The sequence below is a fragment of the Centroberyx gerrardi genome, chromosome 5 (genome assembly GCF_048128805.1).
Source record: "Centroberyx gerrardi isolate f3 chromosome 5, fCenGer3.hap1.cur.20231027, whole genome shotgun sequence".
NCBI classification, from domain to species: Eukaryota; Metazoa; Chordata; class Actinopteri; order Beryciformes; family Berycidae; genus Centroberyx; species Centroberyx gerrardi.
The window spans coordinates 35,328,964-35,347,094 of NC_136001.1; the positions used below are offsets into that span (position 1 = coordinate 35,328,964).

At 41.0% G+C, this 18,131-nt stretch overlaps 1 protein-coding gene across 1 annotated transcript; it reads right to left on the reverse strand.

The window, feature by feature from the left end:
* Window positions 1–2,699: 2,699 nt before the first annotated feature.
* On the reverse strand, window positions 2,700–12,756 carry LOC139931430 (myosin heavy chain, fast skeletal muscle-like). The gene is made up of 39 exons (XM_078283454.1): window positions 12,550–12,756; window positions 12,320–12,463; window positions 12,075–12,231; window positions 11,951–11,978; window positions 11,748–11,862; window positions 11,544–11,636; window positions 11,388–11,451; window positions 11,208–11,306; window positions 11,011–11,114; window positions 10,744–10,882; window positions 10,503–10,621; window positions 9,953–10,102; window positions 9,686–9,856; window positions 9,294–9,594; window positions 9,085–9,155; window positions 8,880–8,967; window positions 8,638–8,755; window positions 8,435–8,558; window positions 8,216–8,352; window positions 7,878–8,133; window positions 7,539–7,781; window positions 7,280–7,456; window positions 7,045–7,190; window positions 6,870–6,960; window positions 6,377–6,766; window positions 6,153–6,279; window positions 5,869–5,987; window positions 5,585–5,781; window positions 5,305–5,488; window positions 5,041–5,206; window positions 4,777–4,901; window positions 4,313–4,621; window positions 4,022–4,225; window positions 3,803–3,928; window positions 3,526–3,696; window positions 3,336–3,440; window positions 3,132–3,227; window positions 2,897–3,028; window positions 2,700–2,789 (listed from the first exon to the last, which is right to left on the reverse strand). Exons 1-39 carry the CDS (start codon window positions 12,754–12,756, stop codon window positions 2,769–2,771), a joined length of 5,814 nt encoding a protein of 1,937 aa, XP_078139580.1. The 3' UTR covers window positions 2,700–2,768.
* Window positions 12,757–18,131: the final 5,375 nt, after the last annotated feature.

Below are 18,131 nucleotides of genomic sequence, written 5' to 3' on the forward strand. Positions count from 1 at the left end.
AGTCTTTTTTTTTTTTATTATTCCTCAATGCAAGGTCAAAACAGAGGAGGGCAAGGAACTGTAGCAACATCCTCCTCACCTGTGCTTGACTTGAATCACACTTTGGAGGTCATGGATTGATAAAGACAAGCCATTTTCATTTAATACTTCCAAGTAAACAAAACAATTTCATGAAATCCTGCTCAGTAAACTTAAATCCCCCAGCTTATGTCAGCCTATTAGCTGACAGTATTGATTAAACGTTGAAGAAAATTAGACTTTTACATTGTATTTGTGAAGTAAATGGGACGACAAAAGCATAGAAAGTCACACTTACAGAATCTATCCCCATACTAATAAAACTTCAAGCACTTAATCACCACTTAACTTCTAAGTCAGATGCTTTGACAGTTTTCCTGCTCAAACGAGTGAAGCAATGAATAAATACAAGACAAATATTTGTGGTAAAATGTATTGTATGTAATCAACAGCGTTGTCATATTTTATGACTTCTTCCAATGCTTCTAATGAAAGAATTTATTCAGCTGCTTCTTTTCCCTGTGAAATATAAACAGTTTTAGACAAACCCAAAGAAGATTTTTCAGTTATTCCAACATTAATATTCAGTGAATTAACATGCACTGATGAAAAACTTATGTTTACCTTGCCAGAGTCACGGCTCTTAGCTCTCAGTTTGTTGACCTGAAACTCAGCAATATCAGCTCGCTCTTTAGCCTCCTCCAACTCGTGCTGAATCTTCCTGCACTTTGTCAGGTGAGTGTTGGCCTGCTCCTCCTGTGAAACCATCATAAATTCTCATTGCAAATCCTAAGACTAGAGTAAAAATTGTGAAAACGTTTGCAAATAGATGAAGCATTTTTACACTTACCGCTTCCTCAGCCTGCCTCTTGTAGGCCTTCACCTTCAGTTGCAGCTTGTCTACCAGAGCCTGCAGCCGGGCGCCATTCTTCTTGTCCTCTTAAGTCTAATGTAAGTATGAACGCAAACATGAATGACCGTTAATAATTGGCATATCTTTTAATATGGTCATTTAGTCAATAGGAATACTGTTACAAAAGTAAGCTTGGTATACCTGGTATGTGAGTTCTTTCACTCTCCTCTCATATAAAAGAATAATATTCATACAGAAAAACATTTTTGTTAATTTTTTTCATTTTATTTATATGGTAGGTTTTACATTCACAAATGTAAAAAACAAACAAACACTTATACAATTTAAAATTGAAGTGAAACATTATTTCGAAACTTTACAGGGTGTTAAAAACCAGAAAGCCATTAAGACTCTGGCTATTTATAATGCCATAAATATACTTATTTAGTTTATTTTTTGTAACCCCTGCTCTTATAACTACGTTATTTCTCTTTTTTTGTATCTTATTTTATTTTATTTTTCTCTTTATACAGTCTTTGATGTATTTTTGACTTGTTTTCCTGTGATATTATTATGTGGTGTGAATATATGATAAATAAAGGAAGTAAAAAAAAGTCTGGTTGTAGGCATGCCTAGACACTTGCTATATACATGTATGGCCTCCTGTAGACAGGTTAATATGAATGTTTGTGCTGATCACATGAATTTAGAGTTCCCAACCTGGCTGGGAGACTCCTGGAATTCCCCTCGATCTCCCAAAATGGAAGAAATCCAGTCTGAGAGACTCAAGTGGGAGACCGGAGTTCGATTCCCGGCAGAGACGCTTCCATTTCTATATTTGAAATGGCTCGAGGTTTATTGAGAAGAATAAGCCTACTTTGCTGGTAGAAGTTCAAGTCTATGGGGAAGGAGTGTACTATACTGAAATACACTAGTGGCTAAACTACCACGGACTCTAAAGAGTTAATAGGGCATGACAGTATGCAGGAGTTACTGTATGACAGTTCTTACTTTATGGACGCTCCCTCCATGCTCACGTTCTGTAGCGTCTGTTGTCTGCTGTAGTGGTAGTAGTGGGCTAGAAAAGAGTTAATTATGATTGCTGGGCCAAAATAATTAAAGCATGTGTTAACTAATAAGGTAGATTTAATCAGGGCAGCCTAACAGAAAACCATCTTCACTGTGGAGAGCTAAAGCAATGGCTATAACAATAAGAAGCTGACAAGTGAGATATTTCAGTGGGATTTGGAAGAACCCACTAAGAAACAGTTTCTGAATAAATTCAGACTCTTTGTTTTCTGGTAGTGGGCTAAGTTGCATGCAAATTTGTATTTTGTTTTGTATTTTGAATGCTACATCAATTAATCAAAACTATGATATGATCACACTTTGGAGGTCATGGGTTGATAAAATGTACAGTATATGAGATGCAAAAATTAAAACACCCAGATATATTTGGATAACTTCAGCGAAGCCAAGCCATTTTCATGTAATACTTCCAAGCAAACAAACTAAATGCTGCTCAGTAAACTTAAAATCCCCCAGTTTACACAGTATTGATTCAACATTGTATCGGTAAAGCAAATGGGTCGACAAAAGCATAGAAAATCACATTTAAAGAATCTATCCCCATACTAATGTGAAACTTCAGATTCATTTGTCAGTTATGATGGGTGTGACTGAGTGGACTACAGTCTGGGCCCTTTGGCACCGACTATCATTCCTGACATAGAAAAGCACATAACTTCTACCAGGTCAGATGCTTTGACTGCTTTCCTGCTCAAAGGAATGAAGCAATGAATAAAGACAAGACAAATATTTGTGGTGACATTTATTGTATGTAATCAACAATTTTGTCATATTTTATGACTTATTGCAATGCTTTACATAAGAGAACTTATTCAGCTGCCTCTTTTCCCTGTGAAAAATAAACACATTTTTAGGCAAACACAAATAAAATGTTTCAATCATTTCAAAGTTAATATTCATTGAATTAACATGCACTGATGAAAAACTTATGTTTACCTTGCCAGACTCACGGCTCTTAGCTCTCAGCTTGTTGACCTGAGACTCGGCAATATCAGCTCGCTCTTCAGCCTCCTCCAACTCGTGCTGAATCTTCCTGCACTTTGTCAGGTGAGTGTTGGCCTGCTCCTCCTGTGAAACCATCATAAATTCTCATTGCAAATCCTAAGACTAGAGTAAAAATTGTGAAAACGTTTGCAAATAGATGAAGCATTTTTACATGATTTCAACTTACCGCTTCCTCAGCCTGCCTCTTGTAGGCCTTCACCTTCAGTTGCAGCTTGTCTACCAGAGCCTGCAGCCGGGCGCCATTCTTCTTGTCCTCTTCAGTCTAATGTAAGTATGAACACAAACATGAATGACCGTTAATAATTGGCATATCTTTTAATATGGTCATTTAGTCAATAGGAACACTGTTACAAAAGTAAGCTTGGTATACCTGGTATGTGAGTTCCTTCACTCTCCTCTCATATTTACGGACACCTTTAACAGCGTCTCCTCCACGTCTCTGTTCAGCTTCAATCTCTGCCTCCAGCTCACGCACCTTCAGAAATGAATTATAAACTATGAGACTCATTCTGCATATTTTGTAATGTCATGTACTGTAAACTGTGTAACAGTTATCTTACCCTGGACTCCAGTTTCTGGAGCTGTTTCTTGCCACCCTTCATGGCCAAGTTCTCAGCCTCATCCAGGCGGTGCTGCAGGTCCTTGACTGTGATCTCCAGGTTCTTCTTCATCCTCTCCAGATGAGAGCTAGTGTCCTGTTCTTTCTTCAGCTCTTCAGCCATCATAGCAGCCTACAAAATGAATAATTTATGTTAATCAGAAATGCCATACGAAATTCATGTTCTTCCAGATGTATGGATGAGATCTGGATGAATATGAAATAAAATTTGAACCCACATCAGTGATGGCTTTCTTGGCCTTCTCCTCTGCATTCCTTGCTTCCTGAACACTGTCATCTACTTCACTCTGGACTTGGACCAGGTCAGCCTCCAGCTTCTTCTTTGTGTTCATAAGGCTTGTATTCTAGGAAGAAGAACAAAAAATACAGTTTAGCAATGATGTGCACATATTATTTAAAAATGTCTTGATTATAGAATTAGTGAAGACATTTTTTACCTGAGAGTGCAGCAATCCAACACGCTCACTAGCATCCACCAGCTCTTGCTCAGCCACTTTACGGCCTCTCTCTGTCTGTTCCAGACCAACCCTCAGCTCTTCAATTTCAGCCACCATGAGACCATTCCTACGCTCGACCATAGCAGCTTGCTCCTTGAGGTCTTCCTGCGCTCTGACAGCATCATCAAGGTGCAGCTGGGCATCCTAATGTTAAGATTGTGTTGTAGAAACAGACAAAGATCAGAATGTTGCTGCACATAGAATGGCATGTACAGTTGTCATGTGATGTACCTTCAGTTGTCCCTGGACATTCCTCAGCTGCTTCTGGGCCTCAGCAGCCTGGCGGTTAGCATGACTCAGCTGAATCTCCATCTCATTCAGATCTCCCTCCATCTTCTTCTTGATTCTCAGGGCATCGTTCCTGCTCCTGACCTCAGAGTCAAGAGTAGTCTGCATGGAGTCAGTCACCCTCTGGCTGTTCCTCTTGATCTGCTCCATCTCCTCATCTTTCTCTGCCAGCTTTCTGTCAACCTCACCTTTGATCTGGTTGAGCTCCAGCTGGACACGCAGAATCTTGGACTCCTCATGTTCCAGAGTTCCCTAAAATGTAAAAATATTAAAACATAGCCTGTGTTGCCTTCTGATTGTAATATTGGGCATGTCTCTATTGTTCAATAAGATATGTAAATTTCATGGACAAAGGATAACATATACATTAGCAATTCTAATGTTAAGCTTTCCAGTTGAAATTTCACCTCAGCCTCCTCAAGAGCTGTCTGGATCTCTGACTTCTCTGTCTCCACCTGCTTCTTGGCCTTCTCCAGCTCATGGATGCTTTTTCCAGTCTCACCAATCTGTTCAGTCAGGTCTGAGATTTCCTCTGCAGAAGGTTATATATGTTTAATATTGCTAAGTCAAAGAATGAAGGCTATGTGTCTCATTCTAACTGATACATACATAATAACAATCATGAACATATTTCAAATTACTGTTGCTAACATTATCAGATGAGAACTCACGTTGCAGGTTCTTGTTCTCCCGCTTCAGGGTCTCCAGCTGATCCAGAGCTTCCTCATAAGAGTTTTTCATCTTGAACAGCTCAGTGCTGAGAGAACGAGCCTCTTTCTGAGCTCCCTCAAGCTCTGCCTGACCCTCCTCATATTTCTGCTTCCAATCTGCCAGTACCTGCATAGTAATTTAAAATGAGCAATGTTACCCAATTTTGGAATGGTTATACTTTGACACTTCCAGTGGTTTTGACAAGGTAATCAGTGTCAACACACCTTATCAAAGTTCCTCTGCTTCTTGTCAAGGTTGGCAGCCAAAGAATTGGCTCTCTCCACATCAATCATGAGGTCCTCCACCTCACCCTGGAGCCTCTGTTTGGTTTTCTCCAGAGACGCACACTTGGAGTTCACAGCCTCAATCTGTTCCTCAGCTTCCTGAAGGCGCTGGGCAAGCTTTTTCCTGTTAAGCATTTGCCAAATGTAATCATTCATGTATACTATTCTAAAAAGTTTTTTGTAGAGACCTTTAGGAAAAACAAAATCTTCATTGACTCACTTTGACTCTTCAAGCTCCTCAGTGCGCTGGATAGCATCAGTTTCATACTTGCTCCTCCATTGGGCCACTTCACTGTTGGCCTTGGACATTCCACGTTGCAGCTCTGCCTTGGCCTCCTGCTCCTCCTCAAACTGCTCCCTCAGAAGATCACAGTCATGGCGGGCTGATTGCACACCGTGGGCAAGGGCATTCTTGGCCTGCAAAAGATTATTAAAATAAAAACCAGTGAATAAATGAACATACAATCCTTAAAAAACCTTGAAATCTCTGACAATTTTCCTCACCTTAACTTCCTCCTCGATTTGTCTCTTCAGCTCCTCAATCTGCTGTGTGAAGGCTTGCTTGCCTCTAGTCAGCTGGGAGACAAGGGCTTCTTTCTCCTCAAGCTGACGACCAAACTCACCTAGATGGAAATGGATTTTTTTTAGTTGAAATATATACATTTCCAACTGGCCCAGCATTAAAGTAAAAAAAAATGGTTTCTAATTATAGATTGAGTGTAATTATGGATTGAGTTCAAAAGTACATTGGTATTCTTCATGAACAAGTCAATGAAAGTAAGACTTGCCATTCTCTGTCATCAGTCTTGCTCTCTGAGCGCTGATGTCATTTATCTGGCGAACATTCTCGTCATTCTTAGCCTTAAGTTCACTGAACTGGTCCTCAAGGGTGCGGCACATCTTCTCGAGATTTCCCTGTTTATCAACATTAGACAGGTTCAGTAATTCTCCCACTAATACTATGTTTTTTCTCAAGTGTGTATATACATATGTATATAAAATAACGTTATACCTTGGCTTTTGCCACAGCTTCCATATTGCTAGACAGGTCATCAATCTCCATCTTGTATTCACTCTTCTCCTTCTCCAGCTTCTGCTTGACACGCTGCAGGTTGTCGATCTGTTCTCCCAGCTCTGCAACACTGTCAGCCTGCTTCTTGCGGAGAGCAGCAGCAGTGGCTTCATGTTGTAAGGTGGACTCCTCAAGGTCACGACGCAGCTTCTGGAACTCAGCTTCACGCTTCTTGTTCATCTCAATCTGAGCAGCAGTGGCTCCACCGGCCTCCTCAAGTCTCTCACTGATCTCTTCAAGTTCCCTGGAGAGGTCAGCTCTCTGCTTCTCAACCTTGGCGCGAGCAGCACGCTCAGCCTCGATCTCTTCCTCTAGTTCCTCAATACGAGCCTAGAAAGTTAAGAAATATTGCTAAATGAATGTATGCAACTGACACATTGCATAAAAACTCAATGACAAGTTTGACATAGAATTGAAATCAAACATTACACACCTGGAGCTCTTTAATCTTCTTCTGTAGCTGAGCACCCAAGGATTGTTCATCTTCAATCTTACTGAGATGCTGGCTTATCTCAAAGTCCTTCCTGTTGAGTAAATGACATCATCATAAGATACTGGTTGCAATAACATATTTTGTGCATACAGTTTTCAAATTCTGTCCACATTACTTCTTGATTTTCTCGTCAGACTGCTGCTTGTCATTCTCAAGATCCATGATGGATTCCTGGGCCAGTTTCAGATCGCCCTCGAGCTTCCTCTTTGCTCTCTCAAGGTCCATGCGGAGCTTCTTCTCTTGCTCCAGAGAACCTTCAAGCTGCAAAATACCATGTGTTTATAATTACAAAAGGTTAACAGCAAGCATATATTCTTATTGAATAGCAAACAGCATGTTCATGAACTCACATCATCCACTTGCTGCTCAAGCTTGGTCTTGGCCTTGGTCAGAGTGTTGACTTTGTCTTCCTCTGCCTGCAGGTCATCAAGAGTCTGCTGATGTGCCTCTTGGAGGGCTTTCTTCTCCTTTGTCAGCTTAGCAATGCTCTCATCTTGAGAGGCCATCTCTTCAGTCAGGTTCTTCACCTGAATATGTAGAAACATATTGTCATAATTGGGTAATTATTCAAATATCGGATGATATATTAGACAGTGAATATCCATGAACCTTGTTCTCAGTGGCATGCTTCTCCTTCTCCACTTTGGCTAAGGTAAGCTCCAGGTCATCAATGTCCTTCTTGAGCTCAGAGCATTCATCCTCCAGTTTCCTCTTCTTGGCAGTTAGCTCAGCATTGACTTCCTCCTCATCCTCCAGTCTCTCACTTGTCTCTTTGAGTTTTGCCTCCATCTGGATCTTACTCTTGATAAGTCCCTCACATCTCTCCTCAGCATCTGACAGATTCTCTGATTCCTAGTTAGAACAAAAGTGAAAAGGGGAAAATATTTCAACATTTGCTCTAGAAAAGATGTGAGAAATCAACAAAGCTTTCTGTTGACATTTACTCACAGATGCCACTTGCAGCTGCAGATCATTCTTCTCCTGCAGAAGAGACACCATCTTCTCCTCCAGTTCCTTCTTCTTAGCCAGGGCCGTGGCCAGGTCTGTTTTCATCTTCTCATAGTTTTCCTTCATGTTCTGTAGCTCCTTCTCAGTTTCAGCACTCTGCAGAAGGGGCTTAATCTTGTAGTACACCTTCATCCATGGCCAGTGTTTCACATTCATGAATGAGCGGATATTGTACTGGATGCTGTAAATGGCTTCCCTATGGAAGGAAATCAATGTTATGTACAAAGTCATTTTGGCACTGCATTCAGCCTAAATATATGGTTAGAATTTCCACTTGCCTCCTTTCCATCATCTTCACAAACTCCTTCCTCATGACGTAGCCACGGCAGAGAGCCTGAGTCATGGTGACCAGAGAAGCAAGCTTCTCATCTCGCATCTCCTCAAGGGTACCTAGTAGACCAGCTTTGAAGAACACCTGATGAGAACATAAAAATATTATGGACAATTGATTTTCATCCATGAAACAGAGTTTAGTTTTTTCTTACTCAATTGTTTACCTTGGTGTGTCCAAATTTATACTCGTCATGATTCACATCAATTGACCCAAGCAGCTTCTCAGAGGCCTTCTTGTTGTCAATGAATTGACCCTCAGGGATGACACTGGCATTCAGTACTTTGTACCTATTGCAAAACAGTTAATGGTCACATTCGGGACCTTCTTTTCAAAGTTAGGAAAACTCTGTGGTAAATTAGGTAATACCTCTGCTTGAAGTCAGCATAGAGGATTCTGCTGGGGAAACCTTTCCTGCAGATTCTGATACCCTCCAGCACACCGTTACACCTCAGCTGGTGGATAACCAGGAAGTTTTCCATCAGACCTGTGAAAAAGTTGTTACTTCATAATTATTAATGACAAAGTAAAAGACTCACTACCCCTAAGCTGTGTTAATGACTGCAACATGTACAGACAATATTAAGAACATTGGTTAGCTGTCAGTGTACCTGGAGTCTTTGACTCATTGGGAATCAGGCAACGTACAAAGTGAGGATGAGTGCTCCTCAAGTTGGTCATAAGCTTGCCCAAGTTCTCCTGTAGATACAAGATAAAACCAAACATTCTTCATGAAAAGCATAAAATAAAAATAAAAACTTGCATTTATTTGAGTTTAATTACGAACAGGCACTTAAGGCTGTTCTTAAAATTTACCCTGAACTGTGAGGACACAGTCTGCATGGAACCACCCTTCTTCTTGCCTCCCTTCTTGCCACCGCCGGTCTCTGTTGATTTGTTGATTTATTAATATCAAGACTTTATCATTCAACTGACGTTTTTGAGTAGGCATATTGTTTATCTTAAAGACAAAAACATTCATTAATTCCCATAATCCTAATAAGCGTTATAAAGTGATACTGTACCTTCAACAACAGGGGGATACAGGGTAGGCAGCAGCTTAACACCAGACTTCTGGTACAGCTGAATAACAGAGTCGTTCAGGGGATCCTTGTTCTTGTCCAGCCAGCCACAGATATTGTAGTCCACAGTTCCAGCATAGTGCACCAGAGAGAAATGGGCCTCAGCCTTGCCTTTGGTTGGCTTGGGCTTCTCAAATGCTTTGTTTTTACCGAGGTGCTGGTCATACAGCTTGTTCTTGAAGGTAGTGTCTGAGGCCTTTGGGAACATGCACTCCTCTTCAAGGATGGAGAAGATGCCCATGGGCTATATAAAAAGTGCAAAGAGATACATCATGAAGTGGCACTGTTGTAGCATATCATGAATTCTAACATAAAGTCACAACATTATTGTGTACCTTTTCAATGAGCTCAATACAGGCAGCCAAGTCCATGCCAAAGTCAATGAACTCCCAGATGATACCCTCCTTCTTGTACTCCTCTTGCTCCAGGACAAACATGTGGTGGTTGAAGAACTGTTGCAGTTTCTCATTGGTGAAGTTGATACACAACTGCTCCATGCTGTTGTACTGTCGGTGGAAATAGGATTAACCTAATATATCGCAAACAAAAAACTTCTGTTACAAAATTATCTTCTCAATCCATTACCATGAATGCATACTTACATCAAAGATTTCAAAACCAGCAATGTCCAGCACACCAATGAAGAATTGCCTTGGCTGCTTGGTGTCCAGCATTTGGTTGATGCGGATGACCATCCACAAGAACATTCTTTCATAGATAGACTTAGCCAGGGCGCTCACTGAGTTCAGGACCTGAAGAAAAGTTTTGTTTGAATCAATATCATTAGAATCCAGTGTCACAAAGAGGGTCCTCTCACAGATTTAATAAAGTAGAGATCCTTCAACTGAAATTTAGACACTGGATTACTTGATTTTTTTGCCTACACGACAAATATTATGTCTAGCAGTGCAATTTTAACTGAAATAGAACTAATGATACGGCAATCAACACATGCAGTGACAGGTAACAGAGGACATTCAGATGCAAACTATCTATTCCAGATAAATGTAATTCATGAAATTCCTCCATTACAACAGAAATACTTTCTACATACTTCAGCTTCATAAGGAACTTAACCATATTCATGTACTGGCCCTTAATTTAATTATGAGATTGTATGAAATGAATTAAAAAACAGAATAATCTGCTGACCTGTGGCACAGTCTGTCCCTTGGTGACATACTCATTTCCGACCTTCACTCTGGGGTAGCACAGAGCCTTCAGCATGTCAGCCGAGTTCAGGCCCAACAAGTAAGAAACCTTGTCAGCCTCTGAAAATGTCCACAAAAAAATAAAAAATGTACTAGATATATGACTGATTTGTAAAATGTGACATAGAAAGATTAATTTCATGCCAGAGGTTTTTTAACTCATCCATGAAGTTAATCCTCACCCTCTGTGCCATCTGGCTCAGCCTGCTCTTCACGCTGCTTCTGCTTGAACTTCATGTTACCATGGTGGAGCACAGCACCGGTAAACTTGTAGATGCCCATCTTCTCCTCATTGGTGAAGCCCAGAATATCAATAGCAGTCTGTATTCAATAGAGATATTGACACTGAGTAAAAGTCACTATGGAATGCATTTTACTGAGGAATTGTGATGGAATATTGAATGTATAATAGAGTTAAGAAAATTAAAATGAGAGTGAATATCACTGACATCAGTGGCAACCAACTCTTCTTTGTCATCAATGCTGGCCACAGTAATCTGACCCTGACTGCACATGGGGAAGTCATAGGGGTTGGTGGTGATGAGCGTCATTTCTGGAGATCAAAAAAGGTTTAAAGGAATGACTGGTTATGGACCATGTGAACAACGTGGGTTGTTTTAACATTGTGTCGCAATGTTTATCTTACCAATCAGCTCAGGTTTGTGGTTGGTCATCATCTGGTAGAAGATGTGGTAGCCTCTCTCATCAGGAAGCTGGAACGACACTCTAGACTTCTCCAGCAGATCTATAAGCATTGTTCATGAATCAAAATCTACACCACTGATAATGCCAGTCATTTCATTTAATATGTGAAGTTGATACTTACATGTCTCAATATCAGCACTAGCCAGTTTACCAGTTGTGCCAAAATGGATTCTGATGAATTTACCCTGTTTGGAATAGCATATTGTTTAACATCCCTCTGCATAGGCAATATATAATTGAAGATATTTCTCACAGTTTGAAATCCCTCCATACTTACAAAACGAGAGGAGTTGTCATTCCTCACAGTCTTGGCATTACCATAGGCTTCCAGCAAGGGATTGGCTGCAATAATCTGGTCCTCCAGTGACCCCTGTAACATGTTTTTTTTATTTTAACATTCATTTCAGTAGTACATTTCTATTTTGTCTTCATTTTCCAGAAATGTTTCCAATGTTTTTATAAAATCCTCATGATAATATACCTGCATCTTTCCTGATGTTGCCTCCTTCTTCTTTTCTCCACCACCCACTGAGATTGTTGCAAAGTACTGGATGACACGCTTGGTGTTCACAGTCTTTCCAGCACCAGATTCTCCACTGGGGATGGATATGTAGATTCAGAGAAATTAACTCAATTTGTTTGATTCTATTGGTCTTACAGAGGTGCAATAGATATAAAACTTACGTGATCAAGACAGACTGGTTCTCCCTATCTGCAAAAGGAAAAATGAAGAAATATATTTCTTATCTATGTAACATAAGTTATTGAGTTTATTGAGAGTTTATACATTTTCTTGACAAGAACATACCAGTAGCCATGAACTGGTAGGCATTGTCAGAGACAGAGAAGATGTGGGGTGGAGCCTCCATGCGCTTTTTGCCTCTGTAAGCAGATACAACCTCAGCATCGTACACTGGGAGCCACTTGTAGGGATTCACAGTTGCACAGAACAGCCCAGAGTAGGTCTGAAGGGGATGAGAGAGATATGACCACTTACAGTATGTTGTATATGTGTGCAATATTATACTTTACTCCATAGGCAGAAGAGCTTACGTAGATCATCCATGCTGCATAACGCTCTTTGAGGTTATACAGCACAGAGGCTTCATTGAGATGGGTCATCATGGCCATGTCCTCAATTTTGTCATACTTGGGAGGGTTCATAGGGGTGACATCATCCTCCTTAACCGTCCTCTCCTGAAATATTGAAACACAATTTCAGCTTGTGTTGAAATTCCAACTGTAAGTTGCACTGCTGTGAGTTTCATGAAACTTCAACCTACCTCCTGGTTGGCAAGAACTTTCACGGTGACTTTGCCACCGTCTTTCTTCAGGATTGTACATTTAAGGTACAGCTCCTTAGCATCAGCCACATAGGCAGCAGATTTGGCATCAAAGGGTGCGTTTTGAGCCTCAATCCTCTCCTTCTCTGGCTTACGGAGATAAATGGCGGCCTTGCCATAAAGGGCCATCTCCGCGTCAGTACTCATGTTGGCGGCTTTCTGTAGATTGACAAACAGAAATTAACTTTCCTCTTATCTGATGTGCATTGTTTGCTTTGGAGACTGAACACTGTATGATACAAGGATTCTTTATATTCTGTAGTTTAAATAGAGAAAAGGTAACTCTCACCTTTTTCTACCACCCAATCACAGAGGAACTTTTCACAACCCCTAAATGAACAAAGAGTTTTTTGTGATGTTTATGAGTTATTCTTTGAGTTTCAAGTGATACAGGTAGTATAGAGATTACAGATTAGTATATTATAACCAAATACAGATACATATAATATTCCTCATTTACGTTTGCTACATTTTAATTATAGTCACACAACCAGATTTTTACCCTTGACTCATAGCTTACTTATTTGAAATATTTTGTATTCACATTGAAGAGCTTTCCCCATCTCACATTATCATGCCACTAATAAATATTAAACTGGTTATTAATTAAACACGTGTGTCAAGCACTAAGCATCTCTAATACAACTTCTTTGCCAAGAATGACAGCTGAAACATCAGTCTCACTTACCACCAGTTCGTAGTCTCTGAAATCCCCTGCAGTCTGTCCATCTCATCATGAGCCTTCTTATATTAATGTCATTCTGCAGGCCAAGCAGAAACTAAATATGGGGATGTCTTCAAAAGGCTCTAATGCATTTTCATTTGCATTTGACTCTTCATTGGCCCCCATCTTGTAGTGCAAAATAATTTGCCATCTAACTGTCTCATGTAATACAAGATGAGAAATCATTTTCTGTCCATATATTTCATGTGTTATAAGTGAACTCTTAACTGACACTGTAACATATGTGAATCAGTTATCATGCCTAAAATCTAACAGATTCAACATTAAACAGTTACTTTAAATTTGACCATACTACTTCATTTGTAATTTGTTTCCATACATACTGTGGTATTACTGTAATTTGATTTGACAAATTAAAAAGACACATCTATAAATAAATCAGGTCAAGCTTTAACACTTGTGCCTGCAACATTGCAACCATAACTGGCAAGCCTTTTTTGGCATGTGTAGTGCTTATAAACTTTTAGGACTTCATGCCAGAGGATAAGATTCAATAGAGTAGCAGCAACCGTACAGTGGGTGTTGTGTTGCATGTATTTATAATTTGTTTGGAATACTTTTCCATTACTACATGTTTTGATTTCATCAGCCTTTTATGTTCTAATGAAACTCATTTTATTTTCACTCATCATTAACAAGGGTAAGCTTTACTAAGTTTAAAAATAGCAAAACTCAAGCCTGGTGTGCTACAGTTTAAGTTAAATGCTGTAAACAAAAATAGACCATGCATAATGAGGTCTAATGAGGTATTTAATGTGTGAATGTGACATTTATGAAGGCAAACCTATACTGTAGTATGGTCTCAACTGATTTCTTCACTTAGACACCATGATTTTAAATCCTTGTGAGTCATTCCTCAAAATTGGTGCCTTTTGGACACAGTGATGTCTATTTTTTAAAGTATCCATTTTCCATCTTTTTCTCTCAGAAAGACGACACGTGTGACTTTTTGGGGGAATCAGGAACATGCAAATGAGCTAAACCTTGTCATAATTTTGTCATTTTCATTTTTTTTAAAATGTTTTCAGTTCTCTTACAAATTAACTGTCCCTTATTCTACCATAATCTGTAAAACAATAGGTCTTTAATTAAATGCCCTTTTTCTTCATTAAATCATTAAATTTGCATTGAGCAGCTTAAACAGGGACAGGTTTAAACTGGCCGGTGAGGGAGGCTAAACGACAGTACTCCAAGAAACTGGAACAGCAGTTCTCAGCCAGTGCCTCCTTGTCAGTCTGGAAGGGACTACAGGAGATTACCAGCTACAAGACCAAATCCCCACCAACAATCTCCGACTGGCCAACAACCTGAATGAGTTCTATTGTAGATTCGACAGAGAAGGTGGCAGTCCTGACTCCAATCCACATAACCAACTCCCCACCCCCTGCCCCCAGCCCCCTACAATAGACACCACTCACACATCTGATACATTTGTGTCAGACAGCCTGGACCGCAATCCACCCAACCAGGCTACAATACATACCCCTAAAGGCCCTGACACACCAAACCGACGTCAAAGAACCAGCGGCGACGAAGGCCGACTGTTGCGTCGCCTCACGTCGCCTGCGTCTGGTCCAAAAAGTTGCACTTAAACACACCGCAAAGACTACAGCCGACGGCCAACTAGCACGTACGTTCTGCGCATGCGTGAGGGGAAATAACCGTCTGATAAGAAGTTGCAAATGGCACTGGCGTTGTCAGCCCTTGGTCTTTTGGTTGTGGAAGACGAAAGGAAGAGGCCGAGGCGAAAAATAAATAATGCCGCACTAAATGGGTGAAATCATGAATAACGTCACTCCAGCGACAGGCTCAAGGGGCTTTCCCGAACCTGTCGAGAGCTGGAGATAAATGAAACCTCCGATTTTAAAAATTTCGCTCGGCTCTTTCCTGTTCCAATCATCCAGAGGCAAAACAACGAACTACCAATCAGAGTGATCTCTCTCACCGACGGCTCCGACGCCGATTCAGCATGCTCAATCGGCTGAAAAGACGCCGACAGGGTCCGACTAGTGCCGACGGTGCGGGACACACCGCAAAAACTAGGGACACCGACGCTTACCGACGGCCCGACGTTGGCCGACGGCCGACCGTCGGTTTGGTGTGTCAGGGCCTTAACACATCCGACCCAGACAGCCCCGCCTTCAACACCATCATCCCAGCTCTTCTCCAGGACAAACTCTCCCAGCTCAGCTTGCCCGACTCCACCTGCAGGTGGATCACTGACTTCCTGACAAACAGGAAGCAGCACGTGAGGATGGGGAAGTGCATCTCAGATGTCCAGATCAGCAGCACTGGTGCCCCACAAGGCTGTGTACTCTCTCCTCCACACCAACAGCTGCACCTCTGCGCATGACTGTGTCAAACTCCTGAAATTTGCAGACGACACGACCCTCACTGGCTTAATCACCAATGGTGATGAGTTTGCTTATAGATGGGAGATTGATCAGTTGGCATCATGGTGCAGCCAAAACAACCTGAAGCTCAATGCTTTAAAGACAGTAAAGATAGTAGTGGACTTCAGGAAGAGCCCAGCCCCAATCACCCCCCTCATCCTGGTCGACTCCCCAGTCAACACAGCGGAGTCATTCAGATTCCTGGGCACCATCATTTCCCAGGACCTCAAGTGGGAGCAGAACATCAGCTCCATCATGAAGAAAGCCCAGCAGAGGATGTACTTTCTATGGCAACTGAAGAAATTGCTGCATAAAATGATGGTGCAGTTCTACACAGCCATCATCGAGTCTATCCTCACATGCTCCATCACCATCTAGTTTGCTGCTTCTACTGCCAGGGACAAGTCCAGGCTGCAGCGGATCATCCACTCTGCAGAGAAGGTGATTGGCTGCAACCTGCCTTCTCTCCAGGACCAGGAGGTGGGCAGAGAAGATCATGGCTGACCCTTCTCACCCCGGTCATCTCATCTTCGAGAGACTCCCCTCTGGCAAGAGACTACGGTCTATCAAGACCAGAACCTCACGACACCACAACAGTTTCTTCCCCATGGCAGTGGGGCTTACAAACAATCCCTGTCTTTCATTGACTCTCTGAACACAATTCCACACAAATTGTACATCTGTAAATACATAGTCATATCTATCGTATTTGTATTCCCTGTACAGTAACACAATTTATTCATTTTTGGTACTTGGTCAAATGCAACTTGCTACTGAGCCCTTGTAAAAAGCCCCTCGCTGACCCACTTAGTCACCACACTTATTGCATATACTGTTTTTTTTTTTTCAGGAATCTCTTCTTTCTTCTTCTTTGTATCTGATATTTGATATTTAAATTCTATTTGTAAAGCTTGATTGCTGCTTGTTTGTCTGTATATTGCACTGCACCAACTCAAATTCCTAGCATGTGAAAATGTACCTGGTGAAAATAAATCTGATTCTGATTCTGATTCTAAACTGTTGCTTTCCTTTCAAAAAATACCATTATTGACAGAATTTCCCCATTATTTTAGAATGGGGAGATTCTGTCAATCAAACACTCAAACAATAGGGGACAAGAGGAAACCAATTATTTTCCTCTTCCCTACACATACAAATTAATATTTGCATCCCATTTGGTGAGTTTATCACATTATTATCAAAATATATCCAATGTCAGCATTATCAAACTTAGTCATCTGTTCAAACAGTGAGCTCAGTTATGCTTACCACACCACAACATGCAATGAGGGAACTTCTGGACCTCTAATAAAAATTTGGCAGTAAAACCTATGCATACGAAAGAGGTACAATGGGTTATGGCAGATTAATGTGACAAATAGCTGGACAAGGACAATATAAATAATACAATAAATTTTCACAAACTCAACAGAACTATAATCATAAAAAAGGAACAAAAGCACCCCAATAAGAACAGCAAATGAGAATGTAACACTATCTAAGTTAACATAGAATTATACTCAAGGTCAGTAATCACCAGAATAGTGATTTGGCTGTATATCTATTAATTAACCAGACAGGACACTTTGATGTAAAACAATGGTGTCATTTTTATCTCTTTGTTGTGTCAGCAGTTGCAGAGGCAATGTTATTCAACCTTTACACTGACACCAATTAGCTGCAGCTTATTGGAGTTGTGCACAACCCCCTAAAATAAAATAAGATATAAGACAATGAGCAAAATAAAAAAAGCAATAATATGCAGTCTTAAATTTGATCCGTTGGGTCCCGTAACACAACCTTACTTGGAACGATACTGTTGGCAAGAATTACAATATTCAGGTAATACGTTCCTGTCACAGTCTGGCATCTGTGTTCTTCAGATGCCATTCTCCACCTGTCCACCAGATGCCCTCGGACTTTCCTCCCTTCTGTGCTCCTTCCCTCCACACCTGCCCCGCATCACCCGCGTTAGCCCTGCCCTGCTCTCTGTGTTTTCCCACTTCCTTCATCTGCTCTGCAATTGCCTGGCCTTCCCCGCCCACCTCCTCACCTGCATCTCATTCCCTAATCAGCCACTCTCTACATATATCAATCCACTTCCTTTGTTCCTCTGTCGGTTCGTCAAAGTTGCTATGTTGCTCATGTCCTGCTTTCAAGTCTGTTACCCTGTATCCTGCTATCTGGAATCTGTACCCGAACCTGCCTGTCTGCCTACCTGTACCTGCCTGTAAGCCTTATTCTGTATAACCTTCACTTCAGCAGTAAATCACTGAACTGTCACATTCTGCCTCGACTGTCTGCATTTGGGTCCTAGTCTCTGCATCTTGACAGTTGCAGGTTGATCACACATGCTAATGGCAGCAAGTTAGTTTCTCACCTTT